This window comes from Hevea brasiliensis, chromosome 3, assembly GCF_030052815.1.
Source record: "Hevea brasiliensis isolate MT/VB/25A 57/8 chromosome 3, ASM3005281v1, whole genome shotgun sequence".
Taxonomy (NCBI): Eukaryota; Viridiplantae; Streptophyta; class Magnoliopsida; order Malpighiales; family Euphorbiaceae; genus Hevea; species Hevea brasiliensis.
The window spans coordinates 89,466,855-89,492,161 of record NC_079495.1 but is presented as its reverse complement, the minus strand read 5'-3'; the positions used below and the strand labels follow the sequence as shown (position 1 = coordinate 89,492,161).

The window sequence follows — 25,307 nt, the reverse complement described above, 5'->3', positions numbered from 1 at the left end:
TTATATCAAAATTAAATAAGCCTAAATGATTTAAAAAAAAAAAGTGACGTTAAAAATGAAGAGAAGTCAAGTTAAAAGGCGGTCTGCTTTGGCGCCTGATTGACTCCTCCGAGTGACCGTTCCAATTTTCAACATTGGTGCCTATTTTAAACAAACAGAGAATTCCAACAACATATTCCAATCAGAGCTTTCCAAAAAACAAATGAGTTCTTCCGAAAATAACTTTTTTTCTATTTAAAATTACCGCATAAGCTTACTTTTAAATTTTTTTTGGAAAAAAAAATTTAATGTATTCATAATGTATATACACATGTGCTGCAGCTGATTCCACATAAGCATGCGAATATATTGCATCATAAAATATGAATCAAAATCAATTCTATAATATTTTTAAATATTGTATTTTAATATATACATATATATAAAGTAAATATATCACTTAATATTTATATTTATCAAAATTATATAATAATTTAAAAAAATACAAAAAAATATAAAATTGAGTTTAGTTTTGATTCCTTTATTTAGTATTCAATATAATTTGGTACAATATAATTCTTAATTTAGTTATTAATAAAAAATAAAATTATATCAAAATATTGAAATAAATTTAATCTAGTACAATTTGATTATTACAATATTAATTTTTTTCCATTATATATTTTTAAATATTAATATTAAATTTTCATTTATTTTGTAAAAAATAACTTATATATGAAAAAAAATTTTCATGCAAATTATTTTTTTAATTTTTATGAAAATATTTTTCATTATTTGATTGCAATTTAATTGCAATGACTCATGTTTTGTATTTATATTTTTATATTTTAATAAGATTGTTAAAATATAAAAAAAATAAGATTATTAAAATTTAAAAAATGACTTTCTCCCTTGAAAAAGTAAAGTTTTTTTTTTGAAAATTGCTTAATTTTTTTATTAAAAAAATATTTTTTTATTAGTCAATTTTTATGAATATCTCAAACTGTTAAAAAATATAGAAAATATTTTTTTAATTTTTTCTATAAAATAAATAGAGTCTAATTATCAATTGGATTTGAATTAATCATAAAACCTAAATATATTAGCAATGTCATATTACAATAAACATGAATCGAATTTTAATTAACATGTTATTCACATGTTATAGATTTTAAACTTGTGTTTTAAAATAGTACTAAAAATGGCACCTAGCTAGCAATGGAGGTTGAGATTTTTGACCAGCATGTGCCTAACAAAATTATGCAATATTCTTCCAAATAAATTATATATTTGTAATATTGATTAGTTTTAGAGAATAAAGAAGAACCGAAGACACGCGATGAGAGAGAGCCGTGCAAAATGGAGTCATTCTATTTATGCTGCATTTTTCTGTTTTTCTTTTATTAATAATTAAAAAAAAATTTGACGTTGAAAATGCCATTTAAGCGGCGTTTTCAATGTTTACTAAGACGATAGGATGTGTTAAATTTTGTGCTAAAAAAGTCTCTTTTTTTTTCTATAATTTATTAAAGTAACAATTGAAGGTAAGACTTACATATTGGAAATTTTAAAATTTTTTATTTAGCCTAAGTTATATGTATCTCATGCTATTACCATTTTACACGCAAGCTGTTATAAAAAAACACAAGTTACATCTCATGTAACTAGAAACAAGTCCTCAATCTCATTTTGCATCTCAGGAAACAAAAGCCTAAAGCTCTTAAAGTGAATTTTAGGGACTTTACCTAAGAAGATGCAGAATCATAATTTAACACTTTTTATGGGTAGTCAAGCCTCTAAATGTCGGCTCTCAAATCCGTTCACACGAACTTCATAGTCAATATGATTCAATATTTGAACCTTTCTTCTCTTGTAGAGCTTCTCCCTTGCGTCGACCAAGCAAGCTCAAAGGGGTTTATGGTTCTTTTGTTTTCATTAGGTAATCGAAGAAACAATTTCCTCAATTTGCTAACTTAAGAATAACAACTTCAAATGTCTCTTGAGTGGCTTAGAAAAGGAAAAAGCTTTTGGCTATGGAGGTTAAGAGAAAACTTGAGGAAGAATATGAGGAATTTTGGTAGCTTTTATGCTTTAGGGATATGGGATCCCTAAATTGAAGAGGAAATCTCTAACTTTTAGAGATTTCCAATCCTTAAAGCAAGTGATTGAAAATGAATCTTTTCTTTTGTGGAGACAAAGTTGTCCCTTATCAAAAAAGCTTTTACTTTTGTTTCCTTTCCATCAATTGATATATCATCTTCTTATGATGACATATGACATCACATGTCACCTCATGTCAACTCATATTAATATATGTTAAGAGATATTAAAAACTCACTCACATCTTTTTTCTCTCAATGACATATCACATGCAACATTTATCTGGGTTTAGCATGTCCCATGCCTCCTTGTAAGCCCCACACAACACTTGCACTGGGCTGCGACATGCCTAGGCTACATCCTATATAACTTTCAATCGACTTTGTATTTTCTTCCTTTTTTACCCATTTCTTTAAATCTAGTTTCAAGTCATGCTATAAACTTTTGTAATTTTATTGCAAAACTAAATTCATTAATTTAATTAATTAATTAATTAAATCATTTAATTAATTAAATCATTTAATTAATTAATTAAATTATTTAAATCTTGATCTCTTAGTTCTTGTCTGTGTGTGACTTCTTAAGTTCATAAGCAATGAGAATGACATTAACTTTTTAATATCATTGGAACTATTTCATATCTACATTGTAATTCCCAATTAACTCTTCATTCTCATAAATCATTATTGACATTTAACATAGTGTATCATCATTTCCCAGCTAGTGATGAAATAATCATCTCTTTACTTAGAATCTTAATCATACATAACATGAATCATGCATAACATGCACTAAGGTTTCTACGTTACAAAGTTTCGATTCTAGTTAGGGTCATGGTTCATGTCAAATTCTAACCGCTTTGAATCATATTTCCTTATCCAAATTCAATTCTTGATTAATGAGACTTTCCTATCAAAAACTCTTTTTTTATTAAGTTTATCAATCCTAGCCAGGAACTTTGTTCATCCAGAATAATTTAGATAGCATAGGACTTTATCCTTATTTACTTAGAGTAACGGATATTATCTTGACTAAATATCTATCTCTATATACAACTAGTTGGAGCCAACACACACCCGTATACCCTTACATAGTACAAGTATGTTTATCAAACTCAAACCACCTATATATGAGATAGCTGTGTTCTCTCAGGTTAAGAGACTATATATACTATTATGATCTAGATGACAATATATTGACAAGAATAAACTCCATGTATATGTCTTATTTAAGCCACTGATTTAGCCTATTTATCTTATAAGTGCTTACTATATTTGTCCCAATATCATAATGTCAGCAATTGACAAGGCAAATGCAACTAGATCTGCATATGCACATCTCTAGGGGGTCTGATCTGTCTTCTTTCCCTACCAGTTGTAATGCCATGTAGTTGTTATTGTTGTTGCTCATGTGCATCCTTTTATTGATCAGGATTTTACACATCATCCTCTAAATCACTGAACTGAACTGTTAAAGTATCAACCTTAAGCTCCACTTGTTCTCTGATATTGTGATATGATTTTGCTATTAACTTCTCCTTCTAACTATCTAATGAAGCAAACTCATTAAATGTCACATCCCTAGTGATAATTAATCCTAGAGGCTTCGGATCATTACATCATAACCTGTAGCCTTTCACTCCAGATGCATACCATAGAAATATGCATTTTCTTACCCTCGACTTAAGTTTACCATCCCTCATATTAGCATAAGTAGGGCAACTAAATACTCCCAACTGAGAGTAATCAGCAAGTGAATTGGACCAAATCTCAAAAGGAGTTTTGTTCTCAATAGTTGTAGATGGAGATCTATTAAACAAGAAACAAGTTGTATTATTACTTCAGCTCAGAAATCTTATCCAAATCCTGAATGTCAGAGCATGCTTTGTGCTTTGTCACAGGCATTCTGTTCATGCATTCTGCAATACTATTCTATTGTGGTGTCTTTGTACAAATGCGGTGTCTCACTATACCTTCATTGCTACAGAAATACATTGAACTCACGATTGCAAAATTCTATCTCGTTATCAGTTCTAAGACACTTGACCTTTTTTTCTGTATACTTCTCAATCATCGTCTTCCACTTTATAAAGGTTAAAAATGCCTCATCTTTTATTTTCAAGAAATATTCCCAAACCATTCGAAAGTAATCATCGATCAAACTTATGAAGTACTTGGCATCGCTCTTAGAAAGGATTCTACTAGGACCCCATAGATCTGAATGGATATAATCCACAGTACCTTTGGTCTTGTGCATTACCTTTTCCTTGAATTTTACCCTAGTCAGTTTGCCAAACACACAGTGTTCACAAAAGTCTGCAGATTATGTTTTCAGCCTTTCCAACAAATCTTCCTTGCTATTTAACATAGATAACCCTCTTTCACTTATATAACCAAGACGCAGATGCCACAATTAAGTTTAATTTTGATTATTACTTTTGGATGCTACTATAACTTCCCTTATAACTGTACTACCCTAAAGAATATACGATCCTGAAACCAAACTGCTATTTATTAGTACCATAGAGCCCTTGCACATTTTGAGAACACCATTCTCTGCATGGTATCTAAATCCATGAGAGTCAAATGTCTTAAGAGAAATCAAGTTCCTTTTCAATCCTAGAACATGCCAACACTCCATAGTTCTGACAATGCCATCAAACATCCTCAATCTGATATTACCAATTCCTTTCGTAGGTAATGCACAATTATTGCCCAAAAACTCCTTACCACTTATCTATTTGTAAGTGACAAACCAGCTTTTGTATGGATACATGTTATAAATAGCATCAGTATCAAGAATCTAAGAATTTTTTCCATTATTTGAACTCATAGATAAAATTTTCCCAGTACTATCATCACCATCGGAATTGCTAAACCTGACAACTATAGTTGCAGAACTTTTTAGTTACCTTTCCTTTTTATTTTTCAACTTGAGACAATCTCTCCTGTGGTGGCCTTGCTCTTTGCACTCAAAATAGTTAGCCTTTTTTATTCTTAACTTAGATCTCACCTTAGATTTTGTATTCTTCCCCTACTCACCAAATCTCCGCCCTCAGCTCTTTCTCTATTATCTGGAAAATTCTTTTTCAACTCCTTTGATTTTAGAGAATTACTAATATCATTTAGTGAAATACTATTTTTTTCATACAACAGAGTATCAATGAAATTCTCATAGAAGGGTGGCAAAAAACATAACACAATAAAGGCCTGATCCTCACTATTAATATCAATATCAATATCAATATTCTTTAGGTCCATAATAATTGAATTCAATTCATCTAGATGTTCTTTAATGGGTGTACCTTCACTCATTCTCAAATTGTATAGCTTTTTCTTTAGATAAAGACGGTTGATCAATGATTTCGTAGAATAGAACTCCTCCAATTTCTTTGATGTTGCGAACGCTGAGTTTTCACTAGCAATCTCGCATAGGACATTATCAGTGACGCTCATGAAAATCTCAATCAAAGCTCTCTCCTTCAAATTAGCCTTTTCTGCCTCCTTTGCACCCTTTGGAAAGTTGTCATCAATTACCTTCCATAGATCTTATAGGATCAAGAAAGATTTGATTTTAATCTTCCACAAACTGAAACTCGATTGACCATCAAACTTATCCACCTCATACTTTATTGAAGACGATACCATCTATTAACCCTAAATTGCACGCTCAAAGCTCTTATATCGATTTGTTATAGAAGGCACGTAAATCTAAGGCACACACATAATTGCACAATCACATAGTATAAGAAAAGAGAGGAAAAATAATGTAGGATTTACATGGTTCGGCCGTAAAGTCTACGTCCATGGGCAAGAAGAGAAAAAGTTCTACTATGATAAAAAGAACAAGATACAATCACTCTGAACTCTTAAATCTTAATCCCAGTGTATTTTCTTAGTATCTCATAACTCTACCACAAAGGAAAGAATATTATAATATTTATACTGGTCCATACAGTAAGGATGTTGCCCTTACTTTTTATCCCAATTGGGTCATAATGTAAAACTTTTGAGTCGAGTCACAATTTAGGTCCATAAAGACATCTAAAAATCAAGCCACAAAAAATTAATAAGAATGTTGTTACTTGGACATCTTTAGCTATTGCATATGCACAGAATGGGCTACATGATGAAGCTATTATGTTGGTCAGAGAAACGACACATTTGGGACTCAAGTCAAATTATGTGACTTACAATAGCCTACTAAGTTCATTATTGTATCATTTGACATGTTATGGAGTCAAATGTGTATATAGCAGCAACTCTCCTCACCGTGTACTCAAACTGTAGCAACAACGTTAAGGATTTTAAGAAGGTATGTTTAGGTGTCACAACACATGACCACATGTCATGGAATGCGGTCATTGTTGGTTTATCCAGTTTAGGATATGGTGAGGATACTCTCAATAATTTCTTTAAAATGAGGTAGGCTGTCATTATTGTGGACTTCTACACATTTACAAGTATGCTAGGAGCAGTAAAGGGTATTTTAGCCCATGAAGAGGGAAGAAAAATGCATATACTCTTATTGTGAAGGTAGGGTTCAATCAAAATTTATGTATTCAAAATGGACTTGTTTCCATGTATGCAAGTTGTGGTGCTATCAATGATTCAAAGAGGAAGTTTTTGTTGATGAAGGACTGTGATGCGATCGCTTGGAATGCACTTCTAACAAGATGTGCTCACTATGGATATGGGAAGGAGCTTGTAGAATTGTTTGAACAGTTCAAAAAAAAAAAAATGGATCAAACCTAATAGCACCATTTTCTCTCTCAATTACTATAATAAAATTAATTAATTTTTCACTTACTCTCTTAGCTATGTATGTGAAACAAGTGCCTCATTTTTGACAAGAGAATGACTAATTTGGCCTTAAAATAGAAATTAGAGGCTACTTCGAGCGAGAACTTAAATTTAAACTTATTTGACCCTTGCCTCAAAAGTTAGGGGCGAATTTAACCTTTTTCCTCTCACACATGCACATGGACACATACACATATATATAGGGGGGAAGGGAACGTTGGCTTTGCCAAAAATGACATTCATTCTTCAAATTAATTACAATTATATTTTTATTATTTAAATTAATTTTAATATTTGTGTAAATTTAAAATTCTCAAGGCTAATCAATTTTATTTAAAACTAATATATATATATATATATATATAAACTCTTTTCAAAATTAAATTAAATTAAGAATTTTAAATTTATATAAACTCTAAAATTAAATTAAATAATAAATACTATGAATAATGAAGTGTAATATATATATATATACATAAAATACATTTATACCTTTTTTAAGTGAATATTAAATTTTCCATTTCTCTTTTCAAAAATCATATATACTAAAAAAAATTGAGAAAAAATTTAAATCATTTACGATATTACAAAATACAAATAAACTAAAAATTAAAAAACAAGCTAAAAAATAAAAAAAAAAACAATTAAATAGTTTCCAACAGAATTCTACCTTAACATAATAAATAATATTGATATATTTTAAAATATAAAATTATTAATATAAGAAAAAAAATATTATGACTTTTTAATAAACACATCAAATTAAAAAAGTAATAATTTAGGGATAATTTTTTTCTTTTGATTTTTCATAATTTTTTAATATTTTTTTAAAGAATTCTATCAATATATTTCTTAAATTATTTATAATATCACAAAAATACAGATAAACTAAAAATTTTAAGAAAACAGTTAAAAGAATTAAAAAAACTAAATAGAAATTATTTTCTAAAAGAATTGTACCTTGACTTAATAAACAATATAAACATATTTTTAAACATAAAATATTAATATAAGAGAACCAATATTATATGACTTTTTTTTATAAACACATCAAATTAAAAAAATTAAAAACTTCTTTGGAGATAATTTTTTTTTCTTTTGATCTTTTCATAATTTTTTAATATAACTTAAACTAAATAGAATCTTATTAATATACATGAAAAATATAATAATATTAAATTAATATAGTAAAAATAAATACAATCATAAAAATTTAAATGAATGATTTTAGTGCATTGTTTTTGTCATTTTAAAATTACAAAAATAAATTAATAAAATGTTCATATTTCAATTTTTTTTATTTATACTGTGTTTGGGTAATTTCAATAAAAGAAGTATTAATTAGAATTGTATTTGGATTTTCAATTTCTTATATTTTGATGGCTTATAATGGTAAATTCAATTGACTAATTGGTTTAATATGTACTTGAAAGATTGAAATTCATTTAATTATTTTAAATTAATTTAAATATCATAGAGAAGATAGTATATCTTAAAGTTTTGAAAAAATATATTTAATAAGAGAATAGACTAAAAATAAACATATTACATAAACTAATTGAAAATACTTATTTAAGATGAAAAAGAGATTATATTCTTTTAATTTTAACAATTTTTTCATAATTTTAAAAATTTATATTAAACATCTCAATTTGATTCATTTAAACTTAATTTAATAAAATAATAATTAAAGAAACATTTTCTTAACAATACTTTTATTTTTTTAATAAAATAATATTTAAATATGAAAAATATAATTTTAAGGTTGAATTGAAGAGATGTGAGAGAAAGAGAATAATTCATAAAAGGAAAAAGAAATAAGAAAAAAGTTAATGAGAGTGGAAAAAGTTTTTAATTTAAATTAATAAAATAAGAATACATTATTATAATTTAATCATTTGATTAAATGAATAAAATTGATAAAAATTTTAAAAATTTAATAAAAATATTAAAATTAAATAAATAAAAAATAATTATATAAAATAAATAAATTTTAATTTTATTTAAATTACAAATATGTGTAAGCGTAGATTAGAATTTCCCAGATAGGGCTTAAAAGCTCTGCGGTTGGATATTCTCTGTACTCCGACAGAGTGACAGCGCATGCGGGCATGATTTTTCCATTAGTGATGCCGCGCCTTGAAAATTTGAATTCAGACAGCGCCAGTGCTACGAGTCCTTACCAATTCAAAAACTCCTTCTAATATCATCTTCAATACCTCATATTTCTCTCTGTTTCAAAAACCTCTAATTTCAATTCGAATAAATCTTTAATGGCCTCTCGCTATAACTCCTTCGATTCAACATCCTCAACAACCTCTTCCCATTTCTCAGGCCCATCTTTCTCCGCTGAACTTACCCACAATCCATCATCGAGAACTACCTCCAGAGCACTTGTGAAATCTAAACCATCGGATCTCTCTCATACCAAGATCAAAAGCAATGATCACAACTTGTCCACGATGGTTAAGAAATTTATGGAGAAGAAATCCGCGGGAAAAGGGTCTTCAAATAAGGGAGTAGCAGGGCTGGTGATTCCGTCTGATTTTATAGCCGAAGACTTGAAGAAGACGGCGAGGAAAGGGACAACCTTTATTGGGTTGCAGAAGAAATTATTTGGGAAGGAGAAAGAGAAGGAGAAGAAGGTAAAAGCATTGACAGATGTGAAAGGGACTGGTAATAATAGCAATGCAAGAACATTGGCCATGGTGTTGAGGAGTGAGAGGGAGCTTCTGAGTGCTAATAAGGAGCAGGAGATGGAGATTGCTGAGCTCAAGTTGACGCTTGAAGCGAAGAACAGAGAAGTGAGTAGGGCGTCAAAGTTTTATTTTCCTTTTTGATATTCTTTTGTCGGTTTGGTTTTTAGATTCATTTGATTTTAATCTTTTTGCTTTCTTCTTTATCTATTCGTTGGACTTTGATTTCTTGCTTGGAATTTTCAAGTGTAAAATTTTATTTGTGTGTATTAGCAAATGCAAATTCAAGGTATTATTTCCTGCATGTGTGGATTAGCTGCAAGAACTTGCATAAATTTCGATTTCTATTTCAGTAAATGTAGTTTTTCTTGTGAAAATTTGGCAATTTTCTATTAGTAAGGGAAGAAATGAGAAGAGGAACGGGAAGGTGAAGACCTAATATGATGTGGAGGGAAGTAGCATCATAAGATTTGTAGGTTTTGGATAGTGAGGTAGACTTGGGTGTCTAATAGAGCTGAATGGATCCATATAGTCATTTGTGATTAAGGCTTAGTTGTTGTTGTTGTTTGGCTAGGAAGAAATGGGAATTGTGTTAATTGTTAATATTTTGCATGGTATGTGTAGGTTGAGAAATTGAAGGATTTGTGCTTGAAGCAAAGGGAAGAGATTAAGTCACTAAAAAGTGCAATTCTTTTTCCTGATGTAATGAATTCTCAACTTCAAGAGCTATTAGAGAAGCAAGGATCAGAATTGAAACAAGCAAAACAACTCATCCCAAGTCTCCAAAGGCAGGTCACTTCTCTTACAGGCCAGCTACAGTGCCTCGCCGAAGATCTTGCTGAGGTATCATTTCCTATTTCCCGTTGAGGCATCATATGTAAATTCATGTGCATATTTCTAATGATTTAACACTTATCTTGGTTGAAATGTGGGCCTTCTCATTCAACTCACTACTGTGAGTTGATCTTTGAAAAAGTCTTGTTCTTGAGAAACATGTTGTATGACTTTAGTCATTGAATGGATTCAATGCTAAACAAAATACAAAAATTTGTTCATTCATTCGAGAATAGTTCTTGAGATAGTATTTGCAAATTCATGTTGCATGATGAGCATTGAACTTCATGCGAGATAAGAGGTTATGATATAGAGTGCTTGTTATGTAACTAATATAGCCTTTCTGTGCATTTGAGCAAAGTTTTCCCTTGAAGAAAGCATCTAATTTTAAGGCTGCCTTCCCAGCATGTTTCAAAGCACAATACGCAGTACTGTGTCATCATTATACGTTAAAAGCTTAACAGTGAACCAAGTGCTGTTGTGGCTCTCGTTCATCTCTTATGTAGAAACTTTGAACTGTGTTTTAATTTAGGAACTGTAATTATAATATTGTTTTGCTATGAGCAGGTAAAAGCTGAAAAATACACTAGGGGCTATATGCAACACCCTGGCAACTCACCAAGAACACCAAATTATGATCATGAAGAAGCAGCTAATTCTTTAGTAAGTATGCTGTGGAATACTGCACAATTGGAGCTATAGTTGATAGTTATAATAGGTTCACATAAGACACTTCCTAGCAAAGAGTCACCACTACTTAATAGTTAAATTATATTATAGAATTCAAATATATTTCTTTTGGTTAGTAAATTGATTTTATATATATGTTTAAAATTTTGCCGACCCCAAATTTTTGGAATAAAGGCTTAGTTGAGTTGTATATATGTTTAAAATTTTACGAGCTTCATGGCAGAAGTATTGAAGTGCCATACCATTACAAGAACTGGAATGATTTTCCTTTCCATTCATCCCTTCTGGCAAACTTTAGAAAGCACGTGTAGTTTAAATTAACCTTCCTTTTTTGTGTCTTTCTTCTAAAATATGTTGATCGCTTTATTCAGGAATTCAGTTCTTGGGATGCTGCAAGCCCAGGCAGTCCAGATGACATGTTTCTTAAGGATGTGAATCCGTGTTTAACACCCCATTATGCAAAGACAAAATCTAAGGTCTGCAGACTCTGCACACATCTTACTTTTTCTAGCACTATCCTTCATCATTTTAATCTGTTTACTGCAACATTCTCATGTTTCCGTCATCAATCAATTTTGTCATGATCCTGGATGGAATGGATATATTGCAGGAATATGAGGCAATCGACTATGATTCTCCACTTAATGACAGCTTATCTAAGAAAAATATGCAAATGTATGAATATGATGAAAATGGTTTCAACTCAAGTCTCAGGAAGATGTCTAAAAGTTCAGATTGCTATAAGAACAACAATCACACAGACAGCATAATGGCAAGAGCAGCTCGCAGATCAGATGAAAGTAAATGCACATATGTGAAGCAAATGCACCTAAGACCTTTCTGATGCATTTACTGGCTTTGGTGAAGCATAACTCGTCTGCCACTGGCATATCGTTTTTTTGTTACCTTTTTGCCTGTTATGGATTACAGATATGTTAAAAAAAATAGACGTCAAACTCAAGGTAGTAGCTCCTAGTTGTACAAGGTTTCAAGCATACATATTATGCTATTAGTATGTTTCAAGCACTTGAATAAGGGATGAAAAAGCCACGTAATAAGTCAGAAAAGTCGCTATGCGCCCTATATCATTGCTATTAATCAAATGCTATTTCGTATGAGTTTGCCAATACACCTCTTTCATAGTTATACAGTTTGAAGAGATGTGTAAGCTTGTGGAGGTGTGATAATTGTTTTGCTTTCATCTAGTTAGGTTTCAAAGTATAAAGCTTGTAGTATCTTTGCGAGAAATGTAAACAGTTAAGGTAGAGTTTTTTTTTTTTTAAAGTATAACGAGGTAAGGTAATAGAAAGTAAGAAAAAGTTTTTAAATTTTATCTGGTTTAAAGGAAAGATATAGTAAATGATAGTTTAATGACTTGATCTTGTTTAAATAGAGGACAAGATAAAGTATAAGATTACAAAAAAGCCTTTATTATGTAAAGAGATACAATTTGATATTTAAATTTATCATATTTATTTTTTAATAAATACAATTTTTTAAATGAAATTTAAGAGAAAACTAGATAAAAAAAAAAATTCATATCGTTTTTTCAAATAAAATCTCAAAAATGAACATATGAAAAATCAATATAATTCAACATATGCAATGAGAAATACAATAACCCAACAAGTTAAGAATTAACATTGTAAAACAAAAAAATTGAAATGACATCAATCTTAGATCCTTTGAAAATATGACAGTGGGCAAAGCAAAAGGAAGAAAAAAAAAATATATATATATATATATTAACATAAAATACTTAATTTAAAAAAAGTAGAGGATAATTTGAGAAATATAAAAATTATTATTTATTAAAAGCTCCAAAATCCACTCATTTGGTAGTTTAAAAAAAAAAATAAGGATTTTAAAAGTATTGAAAACCTCCAAAAACTCTAAAAAACCTTACCTTATTAAAATAACCTTGCTCCAATACATGTCAACTAGGTACACATTGTTTAAAAAACAATACCTTACTTCCAAAAACCTCCTCTCAAATATATTGTTACTGCTAGTTGTAGTGCCACTCTTACCTACAAATGTTCTGTATAATCCAGTGCTAAGACTTGAGGCAATGGGTCCTTTGATGCCCAACTAATTCTTATGATATCATGGTTGTCTTAAGTAACAAGGGAGGCATCAGGCAAAATTTATGATTCCTGGTTAAAGTCAAGCTAGGTAATAATCACAAGAGAGGAAGTGTTTTTGAAGGCAATGTATAGATTTTTAAAGAAAAAGATTTATTTTGGAAGCATAATTTTTCAAAAACACCAAAACCCATGCACCTTATTTTGCATTATCTTATATTACTTTAAAAAAAAAAAACCGTCATACACCATTCAAACATACCGTAGAAGAAAGCAATAGATTTACTGAGATCAGCTACAATAAATGCATTAAAAAAAAAGGAATGCGATTAAACATGAAAAAAATCTTCACATCATAAACACAATAGTAACACCTATATATTCAACTTATACAATCCTCATCCTCTTATTAACAAGAACTGTATCTTTCATAAAGTTTAGCATGTAACTGAATAAAATTAATACATCAATTTAGCAACAAATTATTCCTGTAGTGTTCACAGCATGCAGCACTAAGATTCCTACAACCTACAACCAATTAAAAGATTTGAAAATAATTTATATGCAGTTCACATACTTGCAGGTTCCTTATCTAATTCTTTCAATTGATTCTACTGTCCAAAACAGCTAAAACATATAGCACAATTTAACCATTCACTTGGCTTCTGTACATGCTCACCCACACAGTTTTAAGGAATCTATCAACACAAGAAAAACTTCAAAAATTTTTCACTGAAGAGAAATACACAATGCTCTTAATCATAAGCAAACAAAAATTGCTTATCATCAACAACCAAAATAAAAATACATAATAAACATACTACCATTTCGAAATTCTGATTGATTCATTCATTAGGCATTTGAGGCATTAACATTATTTCGTTTCACTAACAGGTGGTCGCTATTCCTGAAGACCAGTTCAATTATACAAAAATGAGACAAAAAGGCATGTACATGAATTCGGAATATTATTTGGATCCTTAAACCTGGAAGGAAAGGGGGAAAAAATAGTGACAGGAAACAATGTCAACCAATTTTTTTCTCCTATCTGAAAAGGCTTCTAGCATACAGCATATACATTAGTAGAACATGGTACAATAACAAATCTGTTTAGTCTACCAAAATTGAACTCCACTGCACAATGCAATCCCATAAACAAGCCATGAACCACAGATGAAGGACATTATCTTGTGAGACTGCAACAATACCTTGACGAAAACAAGCCCAAAGATTGCAGGCAAGGGCAGTTCTGATATTTTCTGTGGAATCAGAATAGGGACCAGTTTACCAATTATGTAACTGAGCAGTTACACTTTTTACTATAGGATGATATGCTGTGTGCATGAATCTTTTAGCGTTCTCCGAGCCAGGTTCTTCAAGCCACTCATCATATAAACTTTTAACAAGAGGGTTCTCAAAGGGATCTGCTACCAAAACCTATAAATTGATTCAGAATATGATCAGTTAAACCATCTATGCGCAACTAGGACAGGATAAAAGAGAGCAAAAACAAACATAAAATAAAGATTAAAAAGATAGTATGAGCAGATCATGCACACATGTAAATCCATGTCCTTTTTAGCAGATACAAGTAGTCATTAGATGTATATGCTGTTTAAATAATTTCATTTCAAAAAGCTCACTATTTAAGTGTAGCCTTCTCTTTGAATGGTTGTAAATGAGATAATTTAGTTATATATCTGCTTTTATTGGGGTAGTTATTCCAATTATTGAAACAAAATCAATTTACTCAAAGAAGTTCTTGCAATTCAAATGCTCTAGGAAAGAGATTGGGAACATTCATTGGCCTGGGACATCCAACAGTTCTGATCCATTTAGGCGATCCCATCAGGTCATAAAAATAATGTTTGTATCAAGAAACTACACAACCTAAAAGCTTAACCATATAGGTGAGGATCACATAGTTTTAAATCTCTAATATACCACACGAATGCTCACTAAGCTTGAAGCATGAACAAACACAAGCTCACTTTATCTTGTGCTTAAATATTCAATTAATAAATGGGGGTAGTCAAGATTTGAACTCTGGACTTTTTAGTCTGAAAGGTTTTGATATCATTTCAACAAACCACTCAACTTAAAAGCTTAAACTTGCAAGTGAAGATCACATAGTTTTATATCTCTAACAGGTTGAAGTTTTCTCCAAATGATCCCATCTCTCCAAGATGATAAACACTGAAAAATAATATGCAATATATTTCAAGAACCAATCCCAAATCCAGTACACAAACTTAGAAATGGATCAGCCCACACAAGTTAGTAGGCAAATCCTAAATGGATATATTATACTATTAGACTTGATAAGGTAGTCTCAAAATATAAAATAAATAATGCATACGGTTGCATCTGTAAGATGTAGGAAGTCCAAGTAACAAAAGTCGACCACACAAGCTAGCAAGCATATCCTTAAACGGGCCATATTTTCGACCAAAAAAAAAAAAAAAGGCCATATCCTACCATATGCCTACATAAGAGAGTTTGGAATTCATATAGATTCTTTAAACAGGATATATAGGACATAAAAGGCAGACATATAAGAGTGTAAAGAGGGCAACTAGGGTTGTGCACAATTCTTGTAGGTCTCAAACTGAACTAAAAATCATACTAAACCGATTACAACAATACCAATATGAACTTATTTTATTGTTTTAGTTCGATTTTGGTTCTTTAATAAAAACTGAACCGAAATTATACCGAACACATGCCGAACTAAGTACCAACCATATATATATGTGTGTGTATATATATATGTGTGTGTGTGTGTGTGTGTGTGTGTGTGTGTGTGTGTGTGTGTGTGTATATATATATAATGAAGTATATACAACATAATATTATATTTCATTTATCTATCACTTAACTCCGCCTAAGTAGTTTGCGCTTAGCCGGTCCCAAGCCCGGATAAAAGAGGAGGGTTGCGGTAGGTGACAACCAGCGTAAAAATTTCGTCACACCCTATGATATGGATTCAAATGATATAAACGTTGGGGCGTCCTCTACTAACGACGCGCTACATCGGAGCCCGGGTGTAGTGATAAATATGCAAGGGTGTAGGGCGTTCACCGAAAGCGACGCGCCATGCCGGCGCCCGGGTGTGGTGTTAAGTGAGCAAGGGTTCCCACATCATGGACGGGTGTGGGTAAAGAAGTTAGTCCATAGGACAGATAATAGAACAAATAGTGGAACAGAACACAAGATAGACATAGAAAATAATAGAAGATATCATAGAAGGAGACCAATTAGGAAGGAGCAGGATAGGAGGAGGATCAGGGTTGGTACTTGGAATGTTGGATCACTTACAGGAAAATTAATGGAGCTTGTGGATACCTTGGAAAGGAGAAGGGTGAATATTGCTTGCATTCAGGAGACTAAATGGGTAGGAGAGAAAAGTAAGGAAGTGGGTAATTGTGGTTTACCGGAAAGGAGAGAAACAAGAACGGAGTGGGTATAATCATAGACAGGACATTGAAAGACGCAGTAGTAGCTGTGAAAAGAGTAGGAGATAGAATTATACTAGTAAAGCTAGTACTAGACGGAGAAACAATAAATATAGTTAGTGCTTATGCCCCACAAATAGGACTAGACAGTGAGAGTAAACAAAGGTTTTGGGAAGATATGAATGATTTAATGCAAAGCATACCGAATGAAGAAAATGTTTTCATTTGTGGAGATTTGAATGGACATGTAGGAAGTGATAGGCAAGGTTATGAGAATGTTCATGGAGGTTTTGGTTTTGGCAGTCGAAATGAGGAGGGAAAAAGCATCCTGGATTTTGCTATGGCATACGACCTAATACTAGCAAATACCTACTTTATAAAAAGAGAGTCACATTTAGTGACTTTCAAAAGTGGGCAACATAGAAGCCAAATCGACTTCCTCTTAACCAGGAAGACAAATAGAGCTCTATGCAAGGATTGCAAGGTCATTCCAGGAGAGGCTTTAACAAGTCAACATAGGTTGGTTGTCTTGAATGTCAAGTTTAGGAACAATTCAAGTAAGGTCAGAAGAAATAGTGTAGCTCGAACAAAGTGGTGGGAGTTCAAAGGAGTAAAGCAAGTGAAGTTCAAAAATGAGCTTCTTGAGTCCGAAGTATGGAAGCTAGATATGGAGGCCAATGATATGTGGATACAGATGGCATCAAAGATTAGAGAAGTAGCTAGAAAAGTACTTGGGGAGTCTAAAGGACATGGACCACCCTCAAAAGAGAGATGGTGGTGGAATGAGGAAATACATAAGGCAGTGAAGAGAAAAAGGGAATGGTATAAGAAATTACCTAAATGTGATAATAATGAGGCATATGAACAGTACAAGATAGCAAAGAAAGAGGCAAAAAAGGCAGTTAGCCAAGCAAGAGCACAGGCCTTTGAAAAGTTATACGAGAAACTTGAAACTAAAGAAGGGGAGAAAGATATTTATAGATTAGCAAGGAGTAGAGAAAGGAAATGTCAAGATCTCAATCAAGTTAGGTGCATTAAGGATAAAGAAGGAAAAGTGTTGGTGAAAGATGAGGACATTAAAGAAAGATGGAGAAATTATTTTAATTATCTCTTTAATAATAGTCAAAATGGAAATAGCGTGAATATAGATTATAGAACAATAGAAAAGAATGTAAATTATACTAGAAGGATTAGATCTTTAGAAGTAAAGGAAGCACTTAAGAGAATGAAAGTAGGTAAAGCCTGTGGACCCGATGAAATACCAATTGAAGTGTGGAAGTATTTGGAAGATATGGGAGTGGCATGGTTAACTAAATTATTTAATAAGATTCTAAACTCAAAGAAAATGCCTGATGAATGGAGGAAGAGTATTTTAGTACCTATTTTTAAAAATAAGGGAGACATACAGAGTTGCTCAAACTATAGGGGAATTAAACTCATGAGCCATACTATGAAGTTGTGGGAGAGAGTTGTGGAGCATCGACTACGTCATGATACTTCTATCTCTCTCAATCAATTTGGTTTCATGCCTGGTCGTTCAACTATGGAAGCGATCTTTCTCATTAGAAGCTTGATGGAGAAATATAGAGATGGAAAGAAAGATCTACACATGGTTTTTATTGATTTGGAGAAGGCTTATGATAGTGTTCCAAGAGAGGTCTTATGGAATGCGTTAGAACAAAAGAGGGTATCTATTAGGTACATACAAGTATTGAAAGATATGTATGAAGGAGCATCTACTATTGTGCGCACAGTGGGAGGGGACACGAGATTTTCCGATTTCAATTGGATTACACAAAGGATCAGCCATAAGCCCTTACCTTTTTACATTAGTTTTAGATGAACTGACGAAACATATACAAGAGAGTATTCCTTGGTGCATGATGTTTGCGGATGATATTGTTCTGATAGATGAGACACGAGAAGGAGTCAATAGGAAGCTAGAACTTTGGAGAAGTACTCTAGAGTCAAAGGGTTTTAAGTTAAGTAGAACGAAGACAGAATACATGCATTGCAAGTTCAGTGAAGGCCAAACTGGTGATAGGGAAGGAGTTAGTTTGAATGGAGTGGCACTGTCCCAAAGTAATCACTTTAAATATCTAGGCTCAGTCCTTCAAGTAGATGGGGGATGTGAGGAGGATGTTAGTCATAGGATTAAAGCCGGATGGTTGAAGTGGAGACGTGCCACGGGAGTTCTATGTGATCGTAAGATTCCCAATAAATTAAAAGGAAAATTTTACCGCATGACCATACGACCGGCTATGCTATATGGTAGTGAGTGTTGGGCACTGAAAGAGTCGTATGCATCTAAGATAAGAGTTGCAGAGATGAGAATGTTAAGGTGGATGAGTGGCCATACTAGACTAGATAAAGTCCGTAATGAAAGTATTAGAGAAAAGGTAGGAGTGGTGCCAATTGAAGATAAGTTGAGAGAAGGGAGATTGAGGTGGTTTGGTCATGTGAAGCGTAGACATACGGAGGCTCCAGTTAGACAAGTAGAACACATTAGGCTAGAGGATAGAAAGAAAAAAAAGGGTAGACCTAAATTGACTTGGAGGAGAGTAGTACAGCATGACTTAGAAGCATTACACATTTCTGAGGATTTAACTCAAAATCGTTCAGAGTGGAAAAAGGGAATCCATATAGCCGACCCCAAATTTTTGGGATAAAGGCTTAGTTGAGTTGAGTTGAGTTGAGTATTTATCTATCACTTCTCAATAATTTTAGTTATAAATACATTAAATTACCTTATAATTCTTAATGGTTAGTATATCATATTATATAATATGCTTTATTCTTAATTAATATATACCTTATAGTTAAATATTATATAATTAAAAAATAACTAAAATGTATATTATATGATATACAATGTATTAACAACCAATTTTAAACCTTAAATTCTAATTCAAGTACAACTTTTCATTGAAACAATTGCATAAAATTGTTTCAAGAACCGAAACCCGAATTGAAGCACCGAGAATAGAACCAAACCGAATTGGAACTAAAACTGAAACATTGAAACTGAACCGAAACTGTATCGAAATTTCAATTCGGTTCTAATTCCTAGTCAGACCCTGAATTGGAACCACATACCCAGTGATCCTTGCCCATTTGACTTATTGCTTGCCTTAGTTAGGACTTTTGATAGGCTTGCCCTTTTTCTCCAACTGTCACTTCAAGAGAATCAACTTCAACTAGAATGACCTTGTCTGATGGCCCCTACATTGGCAATAGGTTTTTGATATATCCATCACCACCCCATTTAATTTTGAGCTGGGCCAGATCAGATATTGCCCTCTAAATGAATTGTTTTTATAAGAAAGTATTGTCTATTCTTATATGTAAAGAAAATGTAAAAGCAATATTTAAAAAGTTAATTGAGTAATTTCTTAATATACTATACACGGTATTAACAAAAATTAAATATATTATATAAAACATATAAACAAGCATACAAGTTGGGTTCAAGTTGGATACGGCGTCATGCACCCCTGTCCATTAGCATTAGGGTGGGTATTCACCAAATCAAATAATGCCCTAAAGGCAAGGTAGTTAAAAGTATAAGTTGCACTCAAAGCTATGTATCACCCCATCACCTAAAGCGCAAAGTGCAAAAAAAGTGCTTGCTTCATTGAAGTAAGCGCAAAATTACTGAGCACATAACCTCAGCCTCAAAACCTTAGTTTTGAGCTTGCTTAGTTTTTGAACTTTGAGCTTGCCTCAGCACATGCCCACTCGCCTCAGCCAGGTGAGGTGTAAGGGGATCAACAGGCCTCGCACAATGCCTCACCTGGAGCCTAACCTCACCTTTAACAACACTAATTAACTGTTTATATAATAAGTCAATTATATATACACCATAGCAATCAATAGTTCCTCATTGGAATCAAATTAAGGTATCACTTATTCATAATAAATCAATATAAAAATGATAGCATGTTTCATTGTATATGAAACTAAATGAGCTTAATATGTGCTTCTAGATTTTCAAAAAGTGAAAAACACGACGTACTAGACTAAGAAAAGAACTTCAAATAAGCACTCACATTTTCCATGTAAACAGTTTCTAATGACTGAAGCAAATCCTTTGGATTTTGCCCTGGAGTAGGTTTGATTTGACCTCCACCATTCAAGCAACCTGTTACATTGAAAAGTTATCAATTAATACCTACACTGGATTTCTGGTTTGATATAGAAGACAAACTAGATGTATCAAATTAATTCAACATGCATTGACTATACATTTTCTCCCAAATAGATTGAACCTACAACTCCTATAAAGAGAAACAGGAAGGAAAGGAGAAATAAACCTGATGGACATGCCATAACCTCCACAAAATGATAATCACATTTTCGCATTTTAACTTTTCTTACAATATTTTGCAGATTCTGGAAGCCATAACAAAGTGCAAATTTCAACACAACTTGTCCATCTACCTGCAGTACATGATGCCACAAAAAGATATATACAATATTAGAAGCAATAACAAGATATTAAAACTCTGCCACTATAATTATCAAAGGAAAGATTACTCAACTATGTTATGTTAGCATACCCTACATAAAACAAGTCAAAAATATGTTCATCTTAAAACTACGGAAAAAGGGGAAAAGTAAGGAAGGAAGGAGGTGCAGTCCTCAATGTCTATATGCTCTTGTTAACAATGCTTCATGAGAAAAATAAAAACCTTCTTTACATGCCTTGAAATGTGTGACTCAATTTGCAGGACCAAAATTAGAGTGCAAACTTACTTCCAGAGTCAGTTCACGGAAATCTGTATTTCTTATCGTTTTGAATGCCAAAGGACCTTTGATTTCTTTTCCAAAAAGTGTTTTAGCAGCATTTCGAAACACTGTTTCTGCATAACCACCAGAGCTTCCAGTTACTCCATAAAGATGCCCCTCTTCATTAACATTTGTCAACCTGTATGAAAGTTGATAGATATTTGCTCTTGTAATTAGCACTCCCATTACATGTAGATAGAGCATTAAAAGGCAAAATTGAATTCTTACATTCTATCTAGTAGAGGGTCTTCTAAGGCTGCAAAATCTACCTCTTTCAACTGCAAAAGGTAATGAAATAAAACATAAATATGTAACACCACTTTTTAACAACATAAAAGGACTTTTTTTATTTTAACAAAAAAGTTCTAAATGTTACTACAATAGAACAGATCAGTCTCACCTTTATTAAATCTATAACTTCTCCGGATGTTAAAACAGAATCTACCTCTGTAATCCTGATGCCACTCTCATTAGTTTCTTCCTGGGATTCCACTTCAAAAACAAAGTCATCCCTTGCAGCCTCAAGCTTCTTATCATAACAAGGCATCACAGTCACATGGTAAACCTCGTCCGGCCTATTAAACAAGTTTTCACCAATTAAATCATTCAAACATACAGAAAACCAAAAAGTATCTTAACTTTCTTTCTTTTTCACAACTTCCATGGAAATAAAGACACCACACCATGGCGCATCATAAGCTATGAAGACAAATTCTACCAATCAAATCAACCAATAATCATACCACAAATTTGAAAATTTTAAACAATAAATTCAAGTAAAAAAAGGAAATGACCATAATTCCTTCATCAAACCCCTGTGCTTTGAGTAGAATTTGACATTTTAAACAAAATGAAGCATCAAGGGATTTGAAATTACTATATACTTCATTATGACGCTAGTAGCAACAGTAATAAGAGGAAAAGGAGCTTAAGTTGGATGACGGGGGAAGAGAGGGAGCATAACTTATGAAACTCCCTTAAGTGGCATGCATTACAGGGTTTTCAAGTCCTCCTTTAATGATTTCTTTAGTGGCATTGGAAGGAGGAAAGAAATTGGTTGAGAAGGTAGGCAAGAGGACCAATCCTCCAATATATTCAGGTAAGCTGATCCATGGACATTATTTCTCTAATTGCTATGGTGTGCTCACCAAATAGCGTGCATCACACACAAAAGGCAGCCAAGAAAATGTAATGCCTAGTACAATTACAATCACTACTCATAAAACACTTATTTCAGTATAAACAATACAAAAAACTTCAAGATACAGGGTTTCTCCTAAAATAGCATTCATTATGCTAATATAAGCACTTGAACACATAATTCTTTTATAAACCTGAGACTGTTAAAGAGCATATGCTTCTATCACAATTGGAAACAAAATAAAGCTAAAGAACTAGTAATAAATGAAATCCATTATTACCTAAGACCCATCTTTTGACATATGTGATGCTTAATGGTAGCTCCAATTGTTTGTTGAGGGCTCTTCACAGAAGATATATAAGGCAGAATATAGGATCCTAATTGTTTTTCAGCATAACATATCCAACCTGCAATTACAGAAGGACATTAATATTTATTAGCAGGGTTGTCTGAGCCATTCTCATCTCATCTTGTTTGTTAGCAGGATTAGGTGAAAGGAATTGAGGAGCAGAGACAGGGAGGATGTTATACTATTGCTTAACTACCATAGGCTAAGAAATATACCTGGACACGCTGATGAAAGCATAGGTAGCGCTGATTTAGATCTATCATCATCTTTTGATTGGTTTTGCTTGTAGCGCATAATGAACTCATTACAAGTTTCCACAAGAGTTAAATCTCTACTGCAACTTGTATCAAATACAGCCTTTACACCCAAAGACTTAAAAAATGAAGTGAGTTTCTTAAAAACCTGCAGATTGCAAGAACTTGCATGTAAGAAATGTGCACTTTTTCACCCTAAAAAATTCTCCACATATGCTGACAAGTGAAATAAAGTTTAGCATGGATATGGAAGGCCACCTGAAGCAGGGAGATGCCAAAATGAACTGCGAGAGAAGCTCTGGATTGTGGAGACACAGAGACAATAACCACTTTTCCTTTATCAATATTAGAAAGGAATTCATCTAAACTTTGCTTCTCTAGCATAATGGTCTCTGCTGATGTTATGCATCCACTGCATTGTTACAAGAAATAGTAAATTCTATGCCTTCATCATGGAAAGCTTGCACAAAACATCACTGCAAGATATTTGCATAGAGTTTTGAAAAGCATTAATTTGATGCCTTTCTTTTCCCCTCAAAAGTGAGAAAATAGGCTGCTTCACATATGTATCCATTTCCCAAATCATGAAAACTCAAAAGCATTAATTTGCTAGCTCCACGATGTTCCCAAAACATAATAATAATAATAATAATAATAATAATAATAATAAGAGCTTTCGCTCAGTGGTGGAGTCATCTTTAAGTGCTGTGAGGTTACAAATTCACCGAGTGGGATCAACGATTAAAAAAAAAGGCTAATTAAGAGCATCAATTAATTTTATCAAAAGAAACAGAGCTAGCGAAAAATGATCCTTAAAGCCGACACGGGTTAGTAGTTGTTTTTGTATCCCTAATTACTTACCCCTAATACAAGCTACATACCAGTAAGCCAGCGAATTACGAAACAATAAAAACCATACCCATGAGTCCTTTTGCCTACTGAACTACACAGAGAATCGAATTTACCTGCATGCCAAACAGTCCTTGAGAGAGATTTTAACAGGTTCAGTTTGCTGCTGCTTAGCAATTGAAACCTTCAATAAAAATCCAAACAACCCAGAAAATAATTAAACTATTGGCAACAAACAGTTTAGGGAAAAATTATAAAAAGAAATTAAAAAGAATAAGCTTCTACAATCTTCAGTTTAGAATTGAAAACGAAAAAAAAAAAAAATTGAAGAATCTTACTTGGGATTTATCAGGTTTCTTAGTGGTTGATTTCAATCCCTTTAAAGAAACAACACAAGCCTGAGACGGTGCTATGAAATCGCTGAGATCTCCAATCCTCAACGTCGGCGAGAACTTCTCTGACATCTCTTCTTCTCCTCTTTGATTGCTAAATTTCTTTTCCTAATTAGGGCTTTTCTTTTCAGTGAATTGTTCTCTTCAGAGTTCAGACCTGCCTTTGGATTGAGAACTAAAAATACATTCTACATATTATATATAGGAAAAAAAATTTAAAACCTTTTATATTACCGTCACGGTGGAACGTGCTGGACAGGTGCCTTAGAGGCTTAAATTACAGAAACATCCTCTGTAGGTTTAGAATCTTCCGCCAACCCCAGAAATGTGGAGTGTGGACCCCATTTGAAGAAGCAAGCATAAAACACTAAACACCATGTTTAATTTTTTATATATATATATATAATTAAATCTTATAAATAAATTTACAAAATCATATCACATATTTAAAAAAATAATTTAAAAATTTATCATTTGTCATTTTTTTAATACAATTATTATTAATATCTACTAACATATATGTCATTTGACAAAAAAATAACTATTTTAAATTTATTTTATTTAAAAATATAAAATATTTAGAATTTAAATAGTATAAATATTTAAGTTTTCATTTTAATTAACTTTTATCTTCTTTTAATTATTTATAAAAATTATTTAAAATTTTAAAAAAATATTTATTAAACAAAAATATTAAATGGTTTGTTTTTCTAATCATTCAAAAAAATTTTAACTATTAGTTATATAAAATATTTAAATTTAAAATATTAAATAAAAATTCTAATCCAATTCTAGAAGTTAGGAGGGAATTAAGATTTTGAAGATAAGGAATATATACTAAACTTTTCGGGAATAAACAGATATATTTAATCATAACTTTGATATATCATTTAT

The 25,307-nt window shown here is 31.9% G+C and overlaps 2 protein-coding genes across 2 annotated transcripts; one reads left to right on the top strand and one right to left on the bottom strand.

Annotated features, from left to right (window-relative positions):
• Positions 1–8,960: 8,960 nt before the first annotated feature.
• Positions 8,961–12,230, top strand: LOC110645326 (uncharacterized). Its single transcript, XM_021798441.2, has 5 exons — positions 8,961–9,685; positions 10,202–10,420; positions 10,979–11,074; positions 11,473–11,577; positions 11,712–12,230. Exons 1-5 carry the CDS (start codon positions 9,155–9,157, stop codon positions 11,943–11,945), a joined length of 1,185 nt encoding a protein of 394 aa, XP_021654133.2. The 5' UTR covers positions 8,961–9,154; the 3' UTR covers positions 11,946–12,230.
• A 1,781-nt stretch (positions 12,231–14,011) lies between these two features.
• On the bottom strand, positions 14,012–24,653 carry LOC110645325 (protein NAR1). Its single transcript, XM_021798439.2, has 11 exons — positions 24,360–24,653; positions 24,138–24,205; positions 23,431–23,584; positions 23,134–23,320; positions 22,850–22,976; positions 21,829–22,003; positions 21,657–21,706; positions 21,396–21,567; positions 20,954–21,080; positions 20,690–20,781; positions 14,012–14,622 (listed from the first exon to the last, which is right to left on the bottom strand). Exons 1-11 carry the CDS (start codon positions 24,483–24,485, stop codon positions 14,470–14,472), a joined length of 1,431 nt encoding a protein of 476 aa, XP_021654131.2. The 5' UTR covers positions 24,486–24,653; the 3' UTR covers positions 14,012–14,469.
• Positions 24,654–25,307: the final 654 nt, after the last annotated feature.

Excerpts from the sequence above, each read along its gene's own strand:
- LOC110645326 (XM_021798441.2), top strand. The coding sequence starts at position 9,155 with ATGGCCTCTCGCTATAACTCCTTCGATTCAACATCCTCAACAACCTCT. Across the intron at positions 9,686-10,201 it reads TTGAAGCGAAGAACAGAGAA|GTTGAGAAATTGAAGGATTT; the intron begins GTGAGTAGGGCG and ends TGGTATGTGTAG. Across the intron at positions 10,421-10,978 it reads TCGCCGAAGATCTTGCTGAG|GTAAAAGCTGAAAAATACAC; the intron begins GTATCATTTCCT and ends TGCTATGAGCAG.
- LOC110645325 (XM_021798439.2), bottom strand. The coding sequence starts at position 24,485 with ATGTCAGAGAAGTTCTCGCCGACGTTGAGGATTGGAGATCTCAGCGAT. Across the intron at positions 22,977-23,133 it reads GCTTTCATCAGCGTGTCCAG|GTTGGATATGTTATGCTGAA; the intron begins GTATATTTCTTA and ends CTGTAATTGCAG. Across the intron at positions 21,081-21,395 it reads TCCGTGAACTGACTCTGGAA|GTAGATGGACAAGTTGTGTT; the intron begins GTAAGTTTGCAC and ends CATGTACTGCAG.